The sequence below is a fragment of the Camellia sinensis genome, chromosome 9 (genome assembly GCF_055761805.1).
Source record: "Camellia sinensis isolate YWXY chromosome 9, ASM5576180v1, whole genome shotgun sequence".
In the NCBI taxonomy this organism is placed as follows: domain Eukaryota; kingdom Viridiplantae; phylum Streptophyta; class Magnoliopsida; order Ericales; family Theaceae; genus Camellia; species Camellia sinensis.
Genome location: NC_138969.1, coordinates 166913109 through 166936248, shown reverse-complemented (window position 1 = coordinate 166936248; position 23140 = coordinate 166913109). Strand labels below are relative to the sequence as shown.

Here is a 23140-nt window from a genome sequence, read left to right as displayed (position 1 = left end):
TACACAACCTTTCACACAAACCAAACCAACCATTCAAAAAACAGAAAACATTACTAGTTGTATTATCACAACTTAGAACAAGAAGATGATATGCCTCGGCACTAACGGTTATGCTTCACCGGCGGCGAGGAAGATGGTCGGAGCAGGCTACGATGTAGCGGAAGGCGTCGAGATAAGGGAACAATACAACGAAGAGTTTGCGAGGATTTTGACAAAGACACTCTGCGATTTGTCACTGAATTGCAGAGGTTATTTAGGAACCATGTTAAGTATGCAATGGAGTGTAGAAAGGAGGCCAAGATGAGATATAATGCTGGGGCACTGCCAGGGTTTGATCCGACTACGAGGTGTGTGAGGGAGGGGGACTAGACGTGTGCGCCTGTGCTGCGATCTGTACTCTCGCAATCTACGAGGTGGTGGGGTTGAGGGAGGGTTGATGGCGGCGAGGGTTTGTGGTGATAGGGATTTGCTTGGAGAGGGAGACGGGGCAGCGGCAATGAAATGGCGGCAGCTGCAGCAGTGGTGGCTAGGGTATGGTTTGGATGTGTATTCAATTAAGGTGTGTATTCAGTTGTGATCATTTATTTTAGGTAAGGTCATTATTGTAATAAAAAATAACCAATTAATGATGTACCTTGAGATCAAATGTGATGTGTAAATAGAGGCACCCAGTTTTTTAGTGTGTTACATTAGAGTGTCACTTTTTTTAGAGTATTAGATTGGAGTGTATGTTTAGGAAAAGTACACTAAAAAAAATTGTTTGAAGTGTTACGTTTAGTAATTTCAATATTATGAGAAAATCCATATTGTCACAACACACACGCGTTTATACTTAACCCTTTATATAATTCACACTAGAATGAGACCTTTGGATTCATATTTAAAAAAAAAAAAAAGAAGGTAAATTACAAATACACCCCCTGAGGATTGCTTAAAATATGAATTACCCCTTGTGGTTTGGAAAATTACCAATACCTCCCTGTCAGAATTTTTTATTTAACAGAATTAATTAAAAAAAAAGTGAAATTTCTAACTGTTCATCTATACAATAAAAAAATTATCTGAATTATTAATTGAAATAAAATTTTAACATTATTAAAAATTATTAATTAACTTGATCATTTGTTAATAAAAGGATCTATTTGTTATGAAATTATAAACCTTAGGGGACATAATGTAATTTTTAGAAGTACAGGGGTAATTTGTAATTTAAATAAGCCTTAGGGGGTGCGTTTGTAATTTCCCCAAAAAAATATAAATAAATAAAAAAAAAGCCCAAACAGCCCATAAGATCACTATTGGGATTTATTGGTGCTTCACCCAAAAAATTATATATATATATGTATATATAATTTTTTGGGTGAAGTACCAATAAATCCCAAATAGTAATCTTATGAACCGTATGGTCCTCCATTTTTTTTATTATAGACCCAAATGTCCCATTCTAATGTGAATTACATAAAGGGCCAAGCATAAATGTACGTGTGTTATGTGTTGAGGGACAAATGTGGATTTTCTCTTAATATTGAAATTACTAAACGTAACACTTCAAAAAAAAAACTTCTTGGTGTACTTTTTTCAAGCGTAAAACTCGAATATAACATTCCGAAAACATAACACTTCAATATAACACATTAAAAAACTCCATAATGTATTTTTCTCAAACGTCACAACATAACATTTCACAAAAACTTTTTAGTGTATTTTTCTTAAGCAGAACACTCCAACAAATGTAACACTAAATTTTTTTTAGGTACTTTTCCCAAACGTAATACTTCAATGTAGCACACTATAAATTTCGCAGTATACTTTTCTCAAATATAACACTCCAATCAATGTAATACTAAAAATTTCATTAATGTACTTTTCCCAAACGTAACAACGAAACAAACCTAGGGTGTGTTTGATTGGACGGACTAGATAAGAGGAGATTAGAATCCATCGGACTGTAAATCCTCCAGACTATTTGGTTAGATTGGATGTGTATCCCAATTGTTTTCTCATGGGATTAGATGTTAGGAGGTGACTATTTTTAGTGAATCCAATATTTGGTTAGACGGATTAGATAAAGATAAATGAGCAAAAGACTATTTTATCCTTTTTCCATTGTTTACTAAGTAAGAACAATATTAAACATATCTTTAATATTTTAATTATTTTTAGTTAGATTAAATAAAATTTTATTTTATTTTATTTTTTACACAATTAAATAAATTTATTTTTTTAAAATTAAATAAATCAAATATCAATAAAAATATATGTTATTTTTTTATTTAAAATTTTAAATAAATTTATTTTAAAAAATAATAATAATTAAATAATGAAATTAAATAAAGCATCTACTAAAATTTAAATAATGAAATTAAATAAAATATAAACAAAATTTTAAAATAAAACATCAATAAAATATCTATAAAAAATTATTTTATTTTTAAATTGAGACATTTAAATTTTATTGAATTTTACTAAATATAATACATAATTAAATAGTAAAGGGTCAAAATAGTCATTTCACCACCTAATCCCATGGGGGTCCGACACCGCCCCTTCCCCCGGGATAGTGTAATCCCACATATGAGGGATAAGGAGTCCGGTCGGACTCATTGTCCGGTGTACTAAAAAAAAAAAAACAAACGCCGGATAAAGGGCTTCCAATGGATTACAATCTAAATAGCGTTTAGTCCCTCCCCCCTAATTTCTTGAATCAAACGCACACCTAGTGTACTTTTTCTCAAATGTAACGCTCTAATCAATGTAATACTAAAATATTCTTTAATGTGCTTTTTTCAAATGTAACATCAATGTATCACACTAAAAAAAATTTCTTCATTTACTTTTTTCAAACGTAATACAGTAACATTCTAAAAAAAACTATGTAGTGTATTTTTTCAAACGTAACACTCCATTTAATATAATACACAAAAACTCTTTCATATATTTTTTCCAAATGTAGCACTCAAATATAACACTCCAATATAACACTAAAAAACCACAATAACAAAAATGTACCCAATAACAAACACTTCAGTCACCAATCCTCCTAAAAAGAATCTTTCACAGCTCACCTTTCCATTCTCATCCTAAAAACGAATCCAAAAATTAAAAAAATAAATCACAAAAAGACATTCACTTATACTCAAATTGCACCAAATCAAACAAAAAACACTTTTCAAAACAAAAATACTAATTGATTTATAAGAAAACTCTTAAAACTAAATTAATCAATATTCCACATATGAGATTTATATGTAAATTTTCCTAATTTTTTCAACTAATATAAAGGATGCCTTAATTTTCAAAATTGTGCCTTGGGTTGATCCACATCCATAGCGTGATGAGTGGAGTCCCTACGTCCCCGTTTGTTTTCAGAGATAGAATGGAGGAGATTGATAGTGAGGGGATTAATAGTGAGGGAATTGTTAGTGAGGGGATTGATAGTGAGAAATTGTTAAATTATTTTTATATAAAATAATAAAACAAATAAAAAAATATAAAAATTAAACATTAATATCTTAAAAAAAATTCCAATATATAAAAAATAAAAAAATTTCTAATCCCCTCACTATTTTTCTAATACCATCTCTACCTCCTCACTATGAATCCCCCTTCCAAGGGTATTAGTAATACCAAGGTATTAGTAGTCCCAAGGCCATCTCTCAAAACAAACAAGGTATTAGTAATACCAAAGTATTAGTAGTCCCAATCCCCTTCCAAGGTATTAGTAGTCACTCCACCTCTTGTCCAAGTCCAACTCAAGCTTTTTATGAGGTGGAGTGACTTTTAGGGACATTAATGTGATGACGTGATAGACCTGACTTATTGATTAATTTCTTCTTTCTTGAATAATTTCTCATCTTGAATAGTTTTCATGTTCCAATTTCCTCTCTCTCTCACTCAGAGCTATGATCTTAATTAAAAGAAGATCTCTCTAGTTCAAAATCTAGATTGGCGGGTGTTGTTTGGGACTCTGGCCCCAACCACGGGCTCTGTTTTGATGATCTGAACAATTCATTTTATCAATTATTTCATGTATTTTATCCACATAAAAAATTAGATTAATTCGATAACTATAGCTTGTTCAATTTATTGTATTTGCCATAAAAAAAAGTGTGATTTATTTTTTCAAAAACACAATTGTCATCTTTTTTTTTTTGGGGGGTGAGAAACACGATAAATTAAACAAGTTATAGTTATCGGATCAATCTAATTTTTTATTGAATGAAATACACAAAAGTGCTCGACAAAATGAATGGTTATGATAATCGAAACAAGACCTATGGTAGCCCCCACGGACCCAAACAGTGACCTCTAGTTCAGATTTTGAATCGAAGGGGACCTGCCCCATCTTAATTTTCCACATCTTTAATGGTGTTTGACTTTTCTACTTTAAATTATAAATTTATGTTGATATAAATATTCTGTTAACAAATTGACTCTTAAATAGTTGAAAGTTTGACATGTGACTTACGCATGATATCTCAAACGAAATATCTAAAATGATGAGAAAATTTTAAAAAAAAACATATTGGTAAATTATTTTTTTTATTTTGTCTTTAGTGGACTTTTTAAAATTTCCTCGTAAATATTATTTCTTTGCTTGGTTTGGTTTTCAAAATTTGTTTTTTTTTTTTTTAAATTTTCTTCTAAAAAAGAAAAAAATATTTTAGAGAGAAAATAAAAAATAAAGTAAAAAATATTTTTCATTTTCATATAGTTTTATCTTTTTTTTGAATGGTAAAAATAAATTTTAGAAAATTAAAAATATATTTCGAGTGTTTATTTTGTCAAACTATATTTTATGAAAATCAAACCATTTTTTTTTCTTTTTTAAATGCATATAAATTAGATGCACGTAAAAGTTTTTAAAAAATTAACAAAAAATGAAAGAAATTCATTAAAGATTAAAAAATACCTCCCCCACCCCCCCCCAAAAAAAAAAAACTCAATAATAGTTTTTAAAAAGTAAACCAAGTAGGTTGATAATATCATTTTGAACTTTCCATTCAATGTCATGTATCAGACACATGTCAAACTTTAATTTATTTAAGAGACAGATTCTTAATAAAATATTTATAAATTTATAATTTAAAGTGACAAGTATATCATTCTTTAGTTGTTGGGATAAAGTTATATTGGGTTAAGAGGAGGTAAAGTGATATAGGACAATAATTGAGAGAGATAAACGGTAAGTTAATGTAGAAATAAATAAGAAACACCCAAAAAACGAAAAAACAAAAAAATAATAATAATCTAAAACTTAAACTAGAAGTAGAAGAGTAGTTGAGTTTGAAAAGGAGAGTAATTAATGATAGAAGAGAAAATTCAAAAAATTAGAGGTAAGTCAAATTGCACTTACGTGACGGCAGCAACTGCACTCACGTGACTTCAGTCAAATTGCACCACCCAAGTGGTGGTACAACGAAAGGTGGATCTCAATAATAATAATTAGAGATAAGTTATGCGAGCATAAAAATCAAGTTATGTGAAGCCATTTAGCAAAGCAGCACAAGACAGAGCACATTTAAAAGGAAATGGGTATCCAATGCAGAATTCCGTTTTCTTTTCTTTCATTCCCATTCCTCTTGTTTGTCTTATTCACTATTCCATCACAATACTTCACTGCAACTGATACTTTAACACAATCCCAACCAATCTCAGCAGGACAAACTCTCATCTCCTCTGGCCTAATCTTTGAGTTAGGCTTCTTCATTCCAATCAATTCCAGTAAGCAATATGTTGGGATTTGGCAGACGAACATACCAATACATGACCGAAAAGTCGTATGGGTGGCAAACAGAGAGAATCCACTTACAGTTACAGCAACAAACTCTGCCTCTTCAAGTCTAACAATTGGTAAAGATGGAAATCTGAGACTACTTGATGGCATGAACAACACTGTCTGGTTTACAAATGTTTCTGTCCATTCCAAAACTCAATTGCAGTGCTTTCAGACAGGGGAAACCTTACACTTAAAGATAGTGTCTCTGGATTGATCTTGTGGGAGAGCTTTAACTATCCTTGTGACACTTTTTTACCGGGAATGATGCTAGGAATGAACACCAAAACAGGAGAGAAACGCTTCCTGTCTTCCTGGCTGACCGAAAATGACCCATCGCCTGGAAAGTTTGTTTGCAGAAGTTCAACGGACACACCACTGCAGGTTTTCATTTGGAATGGTTTCAAGCCATACTGGAGAAGTGGTCCATGGGACGGATCGAAGTTTATAGGGACACTGGACGTGGTGATGGATTTAACCTCATACACGATAATCAGCAGGGAAGTGTGTATATGACATGGCACGTTTACAATACCTCTTATGTCCACTTTACATTCTTAACACCAAATGGAACTTTGAAGCTAATGTATAAGGATGAAAAAGTGAAGAACCCTTATGTTTATTGGATGGTTCCGGTCAATCGATGTGATATTTATGGGGTTTGTGGACCTTTCGGAGTATGCAATAATAATATGTCTCCAAATTGTGAGTGCTTGAAAGGGTTTGTACCAAACTCAATTGAGGATTGGAAGAAAGGAAATTGGGCAGGTGGTTGTGTGAGGAAAGCTGATTTGCAATGCCAAAAGAACACTAGCAGCTTAGCATCATCAGGAAAGGCTCAAAATGATGGTTTTTGGAAGCTGAGAAGTTTGAAGCTGCCAGATCATTATGAATATTTGTACACTGAGGATTCCTCGGGTTGCCAACAATGGTGCTTGAGTAACTGTTCGTGTGGCATATGCATATCTGACTGGAATTGATTGTATGGTTTGGACTGGAGGGCTCGTGGATGCTCAACAGTTTTCACTTGTCGGGGACGACCTCTACCTTCGCCTTTCATATTCAGAGTGGGTAAAGTTAATTTATTTGAGCCTTATCAATACCATTTTTATTTTGCAATTTGTTTTTCATTACCTTTTTCTTTTCTTTTCTTTTCTTTTTCAGGAAAAGATAAGAAAAATGATGAAAAATTCATCATCAGCTTTACAACAATTTTTGGGATTGTCCTCTTGGGTGCCTTCATGTGTGGTTTGCACAGGTGGATAGCAAATCAAAGAGGTAAGAAAGCTACATAATTGAATTCTAACAAGCGACTATGATTATTATTAACATATTTCAAATTTGAGAAATCTAAATAATTTTCAATTCTGTGGTTCAATTTTTGTACGTCAGTTAACAAAGAAAACAGGAAAAAGTACTTTGAAATGGTTGATTCAGTGGACACTTCAGAGCTACCAATTATTGACTTTGATAAAATATTAGCCGCTACCGATAACTTCAGCACAACAAACAAACTTGGGGAAGGAGGATTTGGACCTGTTTATATGGTAATTATGTTCTTAAATATATGAATTAAGTTGACATATATCCGATTTACTAACTAATAAAAATGGTGGACTACAGGGAAAGTTAGAAGATGGGCAGCTAGTGGCAGTGAAAAGACTTTCGAGGCATTCAGGACAAGGTGTGGAAGAGTTCAAGAATGAGATCATATTGATATCCAAACTGCAGCACAGGAATCTTGTTAGGCTCTTGGGTTGCTGCATTAAAGGGGAAGAGAAGCTATTGGTTTATGAGTACATGACAAACAAAAGCTTGGACACTTTTCTCTTTGGTTGGTTCATATTTTCATCTTTCCTCTTGTAAATTGTTCATAGCATTCAATATTGTTACTACAACTATGTCTAGCACTCAGGAAAGAAATTTTCAAACCTGTTTTCTTCTTGTTCATGCTTTAGATGCAACGAAAAGGGTGAAGCTTGATTGGGCTAAACGCTTCCACATTATTCAGGGTATTGCTAGAGGGCTTCTTTATCTCCATCGAGATTCTTGTTTAAGGGTTATTCACAGAGATTTGAAAGTTGGTATTATTTTCTTAGATGATGACATGAATCCGAAAATTTCAAACTTTGGGTTAGCTCGAACTTTCCAAGTGACACGAGAACTAGCAAATACTCACAGAGTGGTGGGAACATTGTAAGGATCCTTTCTTTCCTTCAATAGATTTTGCTCACTTTTGCCAACTATTTTCTCTGCTGATGCAGCTATGTATTGATATGGAACATTTTATGTTTGAAATACGACAAATAAAAGTATAATGGAAATAGCCACTCGTAAGGGTCACAATAGGTTCACCACTTTAAAAATAAGCTTAAAACATATCTTTGATTAGGATGGAGACTAAAGTTGCAAATGACGCTAAGTAGTTTTCATTTCAATACATAAATTTTATTTTTGTTTATTATTTAGTGAAATGACTAGGGATTAAAATATATATTCAAGCAATATAAGTGATTCAATAAATAAGTTTCTCTTTCGTTTTTTTAATCTTTAATATTTTTAGAATAGTTACATCATATTTATTGAATGGAAGTCCTATAATTTTGGGTAAGCATAAATGTAATAATTTCTAATCAAATGCAGCGGATACATGTCTCCCGAGTATGCAATGGGAGGGCTATTTTCAGAGAAATCAGATGTCTATAGCTTTGGTGTTTTGCTACTAGAGATGGTCAATGGTATGAGGAATATGTGTTTCCATTATCATGAAAAATATTTGAACCTCCTTGGTTATGTAAGTGCACCAATTTCACCTTTACATGTTTTCATATATTGTTAGTCACCACCATTATATGTGGTTCTACTAATTCATATATGGACATATGTAGAACTATTCTAGGCATGGAAATTGTGCAATGAAAGCCGGGCATCAGACTTAGTGGATGAGGTAGTGATTGGTTCATGTTCGTGGTCTGAAGTAATGAGATGTATACATATTGGCCTTCTTTGTGTTCAAGACCACGTTGCGGATAGACCAACCATGTCTGCTGTGGTTCTCATGCTGAGTAGTGAAATCGATCTTCCACATCCAAAACAACCTACATTCACTATTCAAAGCTTGTCAGATGTCGATCTTCGATCACAATGCAATAAAATATATTCTATAAATAAGGCATCTCTATCAATTATTGAAGGGAGATAACCAATTAACAAATTTTGTATATGTCGCACAACATATATTGACATCATTGTGTAATGAAAACAAAAAATATAGCAAGGACTATAATTATGTAATTATGTAGCATAGTTGATCTTCTCTTTTGATTATTTTCTATTAATAAAGTTTGGTGTTACAGTGTACTTAGCTATGTAATTCTTGAAACAAATGGATAGGCACGTAAGGCAAATGGCACTAGCAAGAATCAAAAGGTTTGTAACCACAATATTCATAATATAACCACAATAGTTTGTCACTTTCACTTTAGATGTTCACATTATAGATTCATTATTGATAACTTCTACTACAAAATTACTTACCCAAAAAAAACTTCTACTACAAAATGACATAACAACACAAACATTTATAACTTTCTTATGGTGTGAGTGTACATGGGAGAATTTTGTATTTTGGTAGTAGAACTTTTAATTGTTTCACTCTCCAAGGTAATCAAATAAAAAGGAAAAAAACAAAAAAAATGCTCTTCTTATTTTTTTTCTCTCATCATTTTATTCTTTTTCTATTATGAATTCTAAAAAATGAATGGACACGACTCCATAGTTTAGCCATTAGTGTGGAGAGTTGCTTCAAGGTAGGGCACATAAGCAGGGGTAGATTACTACAAACCTATTCCGTTGCCATCCCTATGAGGTGATGAGTTGAGGTTGTTGGTTGTTGGCTTGCAATGGAAGGAGTTGGCCCTATGGGAAAGAGAAGCAGAGGTGGAAAGGGCTAGCTGTTGGAGGAGGCGTTAGAGGTGAGATTGTGGAGACAGAAGGACATAGGTGGACTAGAAAGTAAGAGAAGGAGCATTAGGGGAGATGGAGAGGGTGGTGACGCATCAAGAATTGAGAAAGGTAGAGAGACAAAGTCGAAAAGTTTAAGATTCTCAAGATTGTGATTTGTGACTATGATTTGATATCAACAATGAGTAAAAATTCCCAATAAAAAAAACCATATATCTAATCCAATAATGAGAGAATTGAATTAGATCTACTATCAAGCAACAATAATAGACACAAAGATTTTACATTAAAAAAAAATTACAATTGTGTTAAAAAAATCACAAACCAAAGCCATAATTCAATCTACTAAAAGAATAATGAAATTATACAAGAATCCCCTCAATTATCAAGCGGATCCACTTCCAAATTGAACCCAACTCATTGTACCTCTTTTAATATCGTCTTCACCTCAAAATTGCTTCACTCAAAGTTGAATCCATAATGTTATTGTCAAATCCACGACAATGAGTCACTCTAGAATCCACTAAAGCTTTCAAGCTCAAGTTCTTTGAAATCCTCTTATGAACATCTGTCTTGGAAAGTGTAATTGAAATGGAAACCCCTTGATGATATTCAATGTAAGCATGTTGATCCATAAATCAATCTCAATTCATCAAGGTACTCATGCAGATCTCACTAGAAAACTCTCCATTATTCAAGGTATTGCCAAAGGGCTCTTTATCTCCAACGTGATTCTTGTTTAAGAGTTAATCTTAGAGATTTTGAAAACTAGCAATATTCTCTTGGATGATGACATGAATCCAAAAATTTCAGACTTGGGTTATTGCAAACTTTCCAAGTGACACAAGAATTGGCAAACACTCAGGTTTGTGGGAATATTGTAAGGATTTTTTTATCCCTTCAATAGATTTTGCTTGCCTTTGCCAACTATTTTCCCTACTAATGCAGTTATGTATGATATATATGGAACATTTTATGTTTGAAATACTACAAATAAAAGTTTAATGGAAACAAACACTAGTTGGTATGACAAAAGGCTCATCGCTTTGAAAATTTGCTTAAAATATATCTTGGGTTGAGACAAAGACTAGAGTTACAAATGTGAACATATGGGGGCAAGACATGTAACGCCCCGAAATAAACACAACAAATACATCTCATAACAACTAATAAATAGCAACATAATGAAATGATAAGCTTTCATTAATCAGAGTTTGACATACAAAATATGACACATGCAATATACATTCATAAACAGTACATCCTGAATCAACAACATGTGTTAAAAGATAGTGAAAAGAAATGAAAGCTAAACAGATAATCATATGTCCTAATGGCTTACATCTTTCCAAGTCAATGCTCAAGTACATCAAAAGTGAGTCTTAAACTCAATATAGATAAAGCCCCAGGCTTGTACAAAATTTAAATACAAAATAACAACGATAAGCCTTCAGCTCCACAACCCTCCTAGCTAGGTCTTTGGTGGAGACATATTACCAGCACCTGAAAATGGTTTTCCCACATAGGGTGAGCCAAAACCCAGTAAAAGTACTACAACACAAAGTATAAATCTTGACAATGCCATAAGGTGAATGCATATGCAATGCCCTGGCCAAAACGTTTTACATTTCCTTTCAAAACCATGTCATACCAAGTTTATATCACAATTCATCAAATCATCTCTTTTACAATAGTAAACAGGGTAGTGAAGTACAACTTTTGGGAATCTCAAACAAGTACAACCTTTCACGGATATTTCGTCTGCGAGAAACCGTCAAACGAGACCCATGTAAACGTAGTCTATGCAAGCACTATTATTGCCATTTTATGGATATTTCGTCCGCGGGATCGGCACCCATGTATACGCGCCGTTTTCAGGACTTTCACCCAAGGCATACAGGCCAACTTAACTTTGATATTACACACTTTCTTGCCAAATTCACCACTGTTTCTCAAAATCATATACATTTTCAATGTATTAATTAGTATGCAACAATGCTCAATGTAAAATGGATGAGAATTTAGTTTTGGTTCACCTAATCCTCATACAATTTCTACAATAACCATAACTATCCTCCACCAATAGCCCAAAACAAATATCTCTAACACATAAATAAATTTTCATTAAAGATACACTTTTCCAAAATCTCAAATGAGAGTGATAATACATATCCAACTCCACCCTCATCATTATCATCAATTCAGTTTCACAATTTCCAATATCAATTCCATGTTCTCTTTACAATCTCAACATTTATATTTTTGGGAAAAATTCCTTTCTCTTTGAAAACCCATTTCAACACAAGAAATAACTCATTTCAACATATATCAACCTCAATTTCATAATCATAACCTTTTTCAAAAAACCATTTGAAAACCCCTCTTTTACATTTTAATTTCAAACCCTAGGTTCTTGACAAAAATCCCCAAACCGCTGTAATCACTTGAAATAGCAAATAGCAAAGGTAAAACCCATACTAGAGTGTGGAGAATCCCTACCTTGAACCTAGAAGACCAAGGAGAGAGTGTAAAACCTAAAAGGAGCTGAAATCCACTTTTGTTCGGATGAAAAGAGAGCCCACATAGTGTTCTACCCTTTTAACAAAGGGGGGTAGGGTGCAGAAATCGCTTGACCTTGGTGCTTTTGCAGAGAGAAGGTAAGTTTTAGGGAGAGAGAGTGTCTAGATCTAGTGTTTTTGGAATATTTAAAGAGAGTGTGAAATGAAAAAGTGATTTAAAAAGTGACTTTTACGGATTGATATACACGCAGACCTCTCGAACGTAAGAAGTTACGCTCCAACGTAAGACACAAAAGATGCGACCGCTTGAGTGCAAGAAGTTGTAGCTCGAGCATGAAATACAAACTCCTAGTAGTTTTACAGATAGAAGGCCAACACTCGAACATAATAAGGGCTGCTCGAGCCAAGACCGCTCGAGCGTGAAAAGTTTCGTTCGAGCATAGAATACCACTTCCTAGTAGTTTTGCAGACCTGCAAAAGTAGTGATAGTTCATAAAGATGACTCGAACGCAAGAAGTGACGCTTGAGCGTAGGAGCGAAATTCTGGACAACAATAGTTTGAAAAATAAGCTACCAACCTGTTCAAAACATGACCAACACAACCCAAAAGCCAAACTCAAAGAGGTATAAGGGGAACAAGACATGAATAACTATAAAAGACAACGAAACCTGGATTGAAAATTTTTAATGGGTCGAGTCTAAGTCAAAAACGTTATAAGACATAAGTGCTTGCAATGGGAGGTTAGGGGTTCAACTATTATGAGGTGTCAATCTAACAACTAGTCCCTTTGCAAATAGTATAAATTCAGTAGATAAGTTATTCACTTTCATTTATAAAATTTTTAATTTTCTTAGAATAGTTACATTATATTTATTTATTGGAAGTCCTATAATCTTGAGTAAGCATAAATGTAACAATTCCCAATCAAATGCAACGGCTATAAGTGCCTATTTGGCAGAAATTATTTACAGCTTATTTCAGCTTTCAGCTTAATTTAAGCTATTTTGATGTGTTTGGTTTAACTTATAGCTTATAGCTTATAGCTTTGTGGAAGTCAGAAATCAGCTTATTCTTTGAGTGGGGCAGGAGATGCTTTAAGAATAAGCTGGAAATCAGTTTAAGCTGAAAGTTATAAGCTATAAGCTGTTTAGGCATAAGCTATAAGCACTTTCCCACAGTTCTACCAAACAAGGCTTATGTCTTCCGAGTATGAATTAAGAGGGCTATTCTTGGAGAAGTCAGATGTGTTTAACTTTAGTGTTTTGCTACTAGACATGGTTAGTGGCATGAAAAATATCAGTTTACATTATCATGAAAAATATTTGAACCTCCTTGGTTATGTAAGTGCAATAATTTGACCTTTACATGCTTTCAAGCATTGCTAGTCACCACCATTATATGTGGTTCTACTAATTCGTATATGGACATATGTAAAACTATTCCAGGCATGGGAATTGTACAACAAAAGTAGGGCATCAGACATAGTGGATGAGGTAGTGGTTGATTTGTGCCTAAAGTAATGAGATGTATACATATTGCCTTCTTTGTATTTAAGACCACGCTGCGGATAGACCAACTATGTCAGTTGTGGTTCTCATGTTGAGAAGTGAAATAGAACTTCCACTTCCAAAACAACCTACATTTACTATTCAAAGTTTATCAAACGCTGATCTTCGGTTAGAAAGCAACAAAAATATGTTTGAATGTGGCCTCTCTATCGATTATTGATGGGCAATGACCAATTAACAAATCATGTATATGTCACAGGATGTATATTGATTATTATTGTACAACGACAATGACAGATATAGTAAGGTGCAGAATATTATAATTATGTCACATAATTGATTTTTTCTTTTAGTTATTTGTCATTCATAAAGCTTGGTGTTACTATATTCTTGGCCATGCAATTCTTGAAACAAATGGATGAGGCACGTAGGAAAACAAGGCTAGTGGCAATAGTAGGAATCAAATGGTATGTGCTCAATTTTTGTGAAATTGAGTGGAATGATTGGAAATATGATAGAGATCAAGATCCATCACTAAGTAAGGTTAGTCTTGTTTTTATTATAAATAATTATTGTAGGTCTTTGGGCTAGACAATTCTTAATTAATAATAAAATTTCGAGTCCATACTCTTTATTTTGACTTTTGGTATTTTTTAAAAATCAATCATTGTCGCATTTTTATTCTCCTGTGAATCAATGAGTCTACAGACAAATATTTCTTCTCAATTTATTCTTGAATTAAAAGATTCTGACATCGATATTGCTACACCACTTCGCTTGCCAGGTCTTTATGTAATGTACCTTCACCTCTAAGATAGTACATTGAGTATCAGACCTAAAACCCCAACAAGTATTTATTTTTTTGGGAAATTTAGTCAAAATCCCTCCATTGGACCATTGTTTGGTGAAAATGACAACCTAATTTATTTTATTTCATAAATCTCCTAAGAAGGAGACGCATAAGTGAGTAAGGATAAAGTAAATTTTTTTTTCTTGGACAATATTGCCCATGCATATATATCTCATAGAACTCTTTTGACGATGAAAACTTTTATTTTATTTTATACAAGTTTAAAAATCTTATGTATGTGTATTTTTGGTTAGTTCATCTAGTATGTACTCTATTTTTTATAATAGTAAAATGTTATTATGAACCAGAATAACATATTATTGTGAACCAAAGTAACAAGTCACTGTGAAACAGAGTAATCAATTTCGAGGGTATTTTTTATTTTATTTTAAGAATTTCATAATAAACATGGATCTTATTTGCTAGATCTTGATGAGAGGATTTATAAAATACTAATTTTATGAAAAACCGACATCTAGATTAAAAGTTATATTATTTTAAAGTTTAAATTATTAAATTACTCACTAAGTATATTTTGGTAGTAGTTGTATGTGTTGGACTTTTTAAAAAAAATTGTTTTGTACTTGTCCTTAATATATTAAAATTTTATTATGAGAGGATTTTGATCAAATCCTTCATTTTTTTTTTTTTTGGTCTTTCTATTCTTTTTCTTTATTCTATTTTGCAACCAACAACATTGCACAGGCCCAATTGATTATTGATGGTTTGTTTGCTTGGGTTCTTTAGGGCAGAGAAATTGACTATTTTAGTTGTTTTTTTTTTTTGATTTTTTACAAAAATGATGTATAAAAAGATAGAGAGAGTGATGCTATGACAATTTATAGTAGCTTTTTGACTATTTCAAAACTCAACATACAGTTTTTGGAGTTTTTTTTTTAAATATTCTAAAAATTCAAACTGTTTATCAAAGTAATCCACTGTTTAAACTATTTATCAAATTAACTTACTTTTTTAAAAGTACAAATTCAAAATACAACTTCATTGTGAAATCACATATTCAAAATGCGATTTGATATTGACTTGACCTATTGATGTGTAGATGTAGGTTATATTAATATGAAATCACATGTTCAAGATGTGATTTCACCACGAAATCATATTTTGAACATAAAATTTTAAAAAGTAAGTTAGTTTGATAAATAATTTAAAAAGTTGGTTAATTACCTAAATAGTTTAATTTTTTGGAATATTAAAAAAAGAATAAGAAGAAGAAGAAGAAGAAGAAGAAGAACCTCATAGATTTTTACAGTTCAAAAAAAAAAAAATGTATGATTGGGAATAGTAATTTCAAAATAGTACCCTTAAAATTTCATAGGCAAAACAAAAAATGCTTGGTTTCGTTCTCTAAAAAAAATTTCAGAATTTTTTTTTTTGAAAAAGTAAAAACTAGTTTGACAAAAATAAATATGAAAAATATACTTTTAAATTTGTAAAAATTATTTTTGATCTCCAAAAAGATAAAACTATATAAAAATGATAATTTTAATCCTAGCAAAAAATATGAAAAAGAAACAAAATTAGAAAAGAGGGAAAAATCAACCTTCCACTAGGACCAAAAAAATTACTATTCATAAGAGATCAACGCCTTTATATATAATAGTCAAGGTAGTATAGCCACGATAATAAACATGTGCAAAATCTATACATTGTATCTAATTGGTATGTACAGGCCAGGCCGATAACCTTGGGATTAGGCAAGATGCAGTTGTGCCAAGGATGACCCATAATTTGCAAATCTAACATGAGTATATTGAGTGATTCTATTTGCACCTTAAAAATCATTCAGTACATTGAATTTTTCAATATTTTTTATTAAATTATTTGGGGTGATAATTTACTCTCAACACATTTTTATGTTTTCTCACAAATTAACCTTTAAAATAAAATCATAATTTGTGGTACATTCAAATAATAAGCAAATCGATTAAAAAAAGACTCTTTCCCTCTCTTCCTCTATTCTCATCTCTTCTCAGGCACGATACTCAATCAATTCAAATTCTGATCTTGGCTCTCACCTCCTCCACTACACCACCATCTCCACGGCCACTGCCATCCCACCATCACATCACCACTTATTCCAAAGAAAAAAAAATCGTAAAACATGTATTGGGTTCAAATTGGTGGCTGATTAGGGCCGGGATTGTGAATCCCTAAGCAGAAACGGCTTGTCTCAGTGCTTCATAGAAATAAAACAAAAACACAGAGGAAAGAAAAATGATCTTTGATTCTGCGGTTGCGGAGCATACATATATAGCAAACCTTGAGAATGCATGCGATGAATAGAAACTCTTCTATTTAGTTACACCAATTTGTCCTTGACAAAAACTTTTCCTCGAGTTTCAATTTTTTTTTTTTCTTGAGGATTGTTCCGTTCATGTTTAGTGGGGTGAATTGGAGTTTTGGAGTGATGAAGAAGATAAAGAGAAAATAATTAAAACTTGGAGAAGAAGATGAACAACGTTGACTATGAAAAAAAATGTATAAGTAATTAGAGTGTGCCATGAGAAAATTTTTTTTATTTTATTTTAGATTTTAATATGATTTGTCCTTATTAGTAGATTTAAATTAAGGTATAATATGAATTAAAATTTCAAAAAATTTATTAGGCATACTCAGTTACTATTTTGATGCAAATAGAATCATCCAAGTACACACTCCGCCTACATTAAGGTCAATTTTAAGGGGGAAAATGGGAGCACAAGCTTAATTGGGAAAGAGATGTATGCAACTACACGTCGAGTTTGAATAAGCCCAATTAGGGATCATGCAAGGACTATCAGGTTAGGTTTCAAACAATTCAATTCATTTGCAACCCTAATTAAGACTATAAGCAGGCACAGTGTACTTCATCCTGACTGACTATTTAATTCATTTGTGAAAGAGAAGATTTTGTGCATACAGTGTCTTTATTCCTGACCACCTCAAAAAGGAGACCACATATTTTGTTTGTTTTTCTCCTTTCAAAGTAAAAAATAACACTAATACTACTGAAAAATCTAGAATTCCCCTAGATATTGATTTGTGATTATGTATTAATTTTAATGAGTAAATAGCAATCCCAATCAAACAATCAAGATAAATCAATACAACGATTTAACATGGAAAAAACATAATTAGAGCGCCTCCAACTGTGATAAAAAACCACGGGCAAAAGCCACAAAACAATCCACTAAGAAGACAAAAAGGAATTACACAAGTATACTTTTAATTACCTAGCGAATCCATGATTGAATCGAACCAACCCTTATGTGTCTCTTCCAGCCCCGTCTTTACCTCATAATTGTCTTGCCCAACTTTGAATCCACAACACCGACGTCGAGTCACGACAATGAGCCACTCCGGAATCCACTAAAGCTTCAGGCCCGAATTCCACGGAATCCACCGAAGGAAAACACTTTCTTTTATATTGAACGAAAACAAACAATTCTTTGATGTATACTTTTCAAACTAGATTTAAACTCAAACAAACATCAAAGAAACTAGCAAAGAAGCTCTAGACATAAACCCTAATATCCAAGAAAAAGATCTAGAAACCGTACCCTAAAATCGGACTAAAACACATATTTATAGAAAACAGATCCGCGATCTTCGCTCAAGCCCAGAAATGGCCACTCGAGTGGGAAAAAACAACTCTCAGTACTTTTGCAGGTGAGTGAAACTTCTGAACAGATTGCATGTGATGCCCCAAAATTTTTAAGGACATTATAATAAGATTTAGAACTTAAAATCAATGTTGTTACCAATATCACTAACATCCATTAATTAACAACCCAGAAATTAAAGTTTTCAAATTACAATTTAAATAAAACTTAAAACTTAGTCTCAGTAAAAAAAAATTAAATAAAACAAATATGAAAGAAAACTGGAGAAAACTAGGAAACTTAGAAATGGTTCGTGGAACTTGGGGACTCTTTAAGCTAACCAAGGCTGAATGCCACCTTGCAAGGCCTCGGCGTTTCCTTCATTTTCTTCGGTACCTGGCATAAAATGCCAGGGCAACGAGAATGCCAATGAGCAACGAGCTCAATAGTATACTACAACCTGAAAATATCCACCCTGATAATAATACTCACAATTAATGAATAATGCGTAGTAACAGAATAACAAGTAGCATTTAATAAACATAACATGAATGCCAACAGTTAAAATAATAACAATAGATAAATAAATAAATAAATAAAACGGCAAACGGAAATAGTAATTCATCATAAGGAAAATGCACATTTTTCTTTTTAAATTCTCATGGATTTAGTTTCAAATAAATTTAAGTAACTCTCCGCGGAGCACAATTTCCACTCGACCGCTAAGCAATGGCCACAGGCAATTCTGACTCCCCCTTGGTCAAATATTCAAATATTACTTGCTGTAACTACCAATGATGCCCACGCACCAGGGTTACGTACCCGAGTCGTGACATCACAGTCTACCCCAAGGAAACGGTCTATGTTGTGACACCAGCACCACCAACCTTATATCGCCTACATCGATAAGAGCCGAATAACCTTCCCGTGTCATGTTAGGGTTTGCAACTCGTTGGCTCAAGCTTCTAAACTAGGCTCACCCCATCACTTTTAAATTTTTAATGTACCATCGGTTCAATTTCGTGTTTTTTTCCTTCGTCGAATTCACATTTTTTTTATGCATGTGAGAGTTTTAGCTTGATAACCATAGTGATATAATGTTTATATAGCACAGAACAATCATATATATATAGCAACCAAAATAAATGTGATAGAAGGTCTTAGGCATCATCACAAAATTGCTTAAGAATTAACACACTTCTTCTTTCAACACTATATAGTCAGATAAAAAAAAAATGAAACCCATACCAAAGGAAGTTCAACCATTATAATATTTTAACTAGTGCTATTTCATCGAGTTAGGAAAATATTTCGAGAGGAACACCAAGGCTAAAAACGATTTTTAAATGGAGAAAAAACTTTTGGAAGAAAACTGGTTTTCTGGGACAGTGAGTTACATTAACCTCCAGCACAGGTGTTCAGTGTTCGAAAAATAAAAAGGGGCCTCAAACGGTGTCGAAAAGAGGCATGGTCAGAGCGTTTCGCTAAATGTTTGAGTTTAGAACATATTTCCAGAACAGTGTGAATGCTGAAAATCAGTCGAAGATGGTCAAATAATTTTTATAAGAAAACTGGACAGATTCTGTCACATTTTGGAAAAATTGGTGTTCCTCTCTCAATACTTAATAAAAAAATTGTGAAACCAATGGCATTTGAAAGGTAACTTAAAAATCTAACTTTGCCAATTTGAATCACTTGAAAATTCATTCTGTGGAATAAACAGTGACCTGGTAAAGTCAGCATTGATGTTGTCCCCAAACAGCAATGAAGTTAAAAATATATTCAGGCCATGAAACGTTGTCAAATAATTTTCTTCAACATTCTAGCACCATGAAAACATGTTAAACTAACTCCAGTAGTTTCAGATTTTATGAAAGTGTTCTCATGAGTTTGTTTTGGGTTTATTCAAAACAAACTAAAAATCAGTTTTACTAGAAGTTCATTAGTTTGCGAAAGACACACTTTGTATCCACCATGAATCACATGCAAGACTAAAAAAAATGTTTCTTACTATTATTCCCATGTGAAACTCTAATCCTTCATATTTACTTTCATTAGTGATAACAAAAAATAATATTTATCAAGAGCAAATACAAATTCATAAGCATGCAAGATTGATTCAACAATGGAGGATACTTGATCACATAATGAGCAAAATCATTAGCTAAACCACCTAGTCCATACTTGTAAGAAGGACAGAAATTACATAATCATAAGATTATCATTCTATCCAAATGTAGCATGCATTAAGCATTGGTGTATTATCAATACACACTCTTGCATATTTTAATGTATAGATTTAGTTAAGAAAAACATCTAAGAGAGGATAGGGGTTGAGTATTTTTACCTCAACGAAGTAAAAAAAAAAAATCCCAAGTGTTGAGCCTTTCTTCTCCTCTCTTCTCTCCTTTCCCTCTTGCTTTCTCTCTCTCTCTTTTTCTTTCTTTCTTTGCTTCTCTTTGCTCAGCCGTGAAAAACAAAAGAAAATGGGCTGGATAGTGTTCTATATGCAGGAGCTTGGAGGCCATCTTTATTTTTATTTTATTTTGTTTCATTTATTTATTTCTCTTGGCTTGGGAAATATTATCTATAAGCATAGGTTTAGAGTGTAAAGGTATGCATAGGCTTAGAGTGTTAAGGCATGCTTGTCCACCTTTGATAAGGTTGTGTGTGTTGTTGGAGAAGCATGCTCTTACATATGCATGCACAACAAAGCCCAAGGAAAGACCTTGGGAAGAGGCCAGCTATTCTCTCAATTTCCTCTTTTATTTTTTATTTTTTTTTATATATATGATTTCGAGTCACTTTAATATTATAATATTATTTTATGTAACTAAAGGACATGAGATTGAACCAATTAATCTCCATGGGTTAATTTTCATGTGCACAAATTATTAATGCAAAACTTTATACAGAATAATATATATTAAGAATTAGATTTGTGTAGTTATAAAAGTGACGACGACGATGACGACCACAACAACAACAACAACAACAACAACAACAACAATAATAATATAATTAAAAGTTAATTACAGAATTTGGTCACAAAATGTTGTTATGGAATTGGATTATAAATGTTGATTACAAAATTTAAATAGCTAAATATAATTACCAATGAAAAATCTAGAAATCCCCTAGATGTTGATTTGTGATTATGTATCAATTTTAAGCAGTAAACAACAATCCCAATCAAACAATCAAGACAAATCGACACAACGATTTTACGTGGAAAAACCACAATTGGACACCTCCAATTGTGATAAAAAAAATCACGGGCAAAAGCCACAAAACAATCTACTAAAAAGACATAAAGGAATTACACAGGTATACTCTCAATTACCTAGCGAATCCACGCCCGAATTGAACCAACCCCTATGTGCCTCTTCCAACCCCGTCTTCACCTCGGAATTGTCTTGATGATGAGCCACTCCAAAATCCACCAAAGCTTCAGGCTCGAATTCTTCAGAATCCACCGAAGAACAACTCTCTCTTTTTTGTAGAACAAATAAATAATCCTTTGATGTATACTCTTTAAGCCATGAGTTGAATATTCAATCAAAACATCAAAGAAAACTAGCAAAATATCCCCAGATATAAACCCTAGAACCCAAGAAGAAGATCTGGAGTAGTAATCCTAGATTTGGAGCAACTTGCGAATTTATAGAATCTGAAATCGCAAGGTCCGCTCGAGCGTGGGAATTAACGCTCGAGGGGGGACACTATATGACGTGTTCCAAACTAGGATGTACGCTCGAGCGGGGATTTCGACGCTCAAGCATGAAAACACGGATCACAGTATTTTTGCAGACTCACCAAACTTCTGGAACTTAGCATTCTCTGCTCGAGCGAGGGAATGTCCGCTCGAGCGGACAGGCAACTTTGAATACATTTTTGCATTTTGCTTCAGGGGCGCTGCCCCTCGACCCCGCAAGGCATAGATTCACGTCATAATCAGCAAAGTGGCAATCTTGAAAGAATTAACATCACAAAACTTCTTTGCAATGCATAATTCGGGTTGGATTCGCATCTAAAAACCCATAGCCTCACTGAAATAAAAAGTGCTAAAACAAATACAACTTAAAGGAGTTTTGTCAAACGGGGTTGCCAAGAATAAAAACCTAACAACCAAAATAATTTAATATACAAAACTGCGGGTTCTCACATTGCACCTCCGCTGGAGCCCCTCAAATTGCATCTCAGCTCGATCCTCGATATAGTGAGCGAAGTGGCAAACATTATAGGATTAAGATCTCAAACTCCTCTGCATAGGCACAATTCGGGGTTGGATTCGCATATAAAACTAATAGCCTCATTGAAATAAAAGATCGAATAAAATTATAACTGAAAGGAGTTTTGTCAAATGAGATTGCCAATAATAAAACCTAACAACTACAAATTCAAACTTAACTATCAAAAAATTATTGAAAATTATCATCTTACAGTCCAAATTTATTCTACAAATAGATCCCACATTGCACAAATTCAATCCCAATCATACACTCTCATTTGGAGTCAAGTTGAAATAATTTTTGGTTTGTTTTTCTCCTTTCAAAGTAAAAGGTAACACTAATACTACAAATTCAAACTTAACTATTTAGAAATTATTTAAAATTATCATCTTGTAGTTCAGATTTATTCTATACATAGATCCCACAATCCACAAATTCAATCCCAATCACACACTCTCATTCGGAGTAAATTTGAAATAATTAACTGATTCAAAAACTAATCATCTTCTAATTGATGTAGAAAGCAAAATTGTATGGCTTCATTAATTTGGAAAATCAGTTTTTGTTAAAATATTTCAATGGCTTAAAAATACTATAAAAATGTTTGAAAGCTCTAATTTGAGAGCTCTAATGTAACTCTAATGATGTGGAGGGTACCCATGTGAAGGTGGGGCACACACTCTTCTCTC

At 32.9% G+C, this 23140-nt stretch overlaps 1 protein-coding gene and 1 pseudogene across 1 annotated transcript; both read left to right on the top strand.

Annotated features, from left to right (window-relative positions):
• The first annotated feature begins 5417 nt into the window (after nucleotides 1-5417).
• LOC145798835 (G-type lectin S-receptor-like serine/threonine-protein kinase At1g61550 pseudogene) lies at nucleotides 5418-6432 on the top strand (annotated as a pseudogene).
• Nucleotides 6433-6580: 148 nt separating this feature from the next.
• LOC114316682 (G-type lectin S-receptor-like serine/threonine-protein kinase At1g61370) lies at nucleotides 6581-8852 on the top strand. Its single transcript, XM_082887950.1, has 7 exons — nucleotides 6581-6843; nucleotides 6941-7054; nucleotides 7169-7323; nucleotides 7400-7610; nucleotides 7735-7972; nucleotides 8420-8570; nucleotides 8665-8852. The coding sequence occupies exons 1-7, from the start codon at nucleotides 6786-6788 to the stop codon at nucleotides 8713-8715; spliced, it is 978 nt and encodes a 325-aa protein (XP_082744076.1). The 5' UTR covers nucleotides 6581-6785; the 3' UTR covers nucleotides 8716-8852.
• Nucleotides 8853-23140: the final 14288 nt, after the last annotated feature.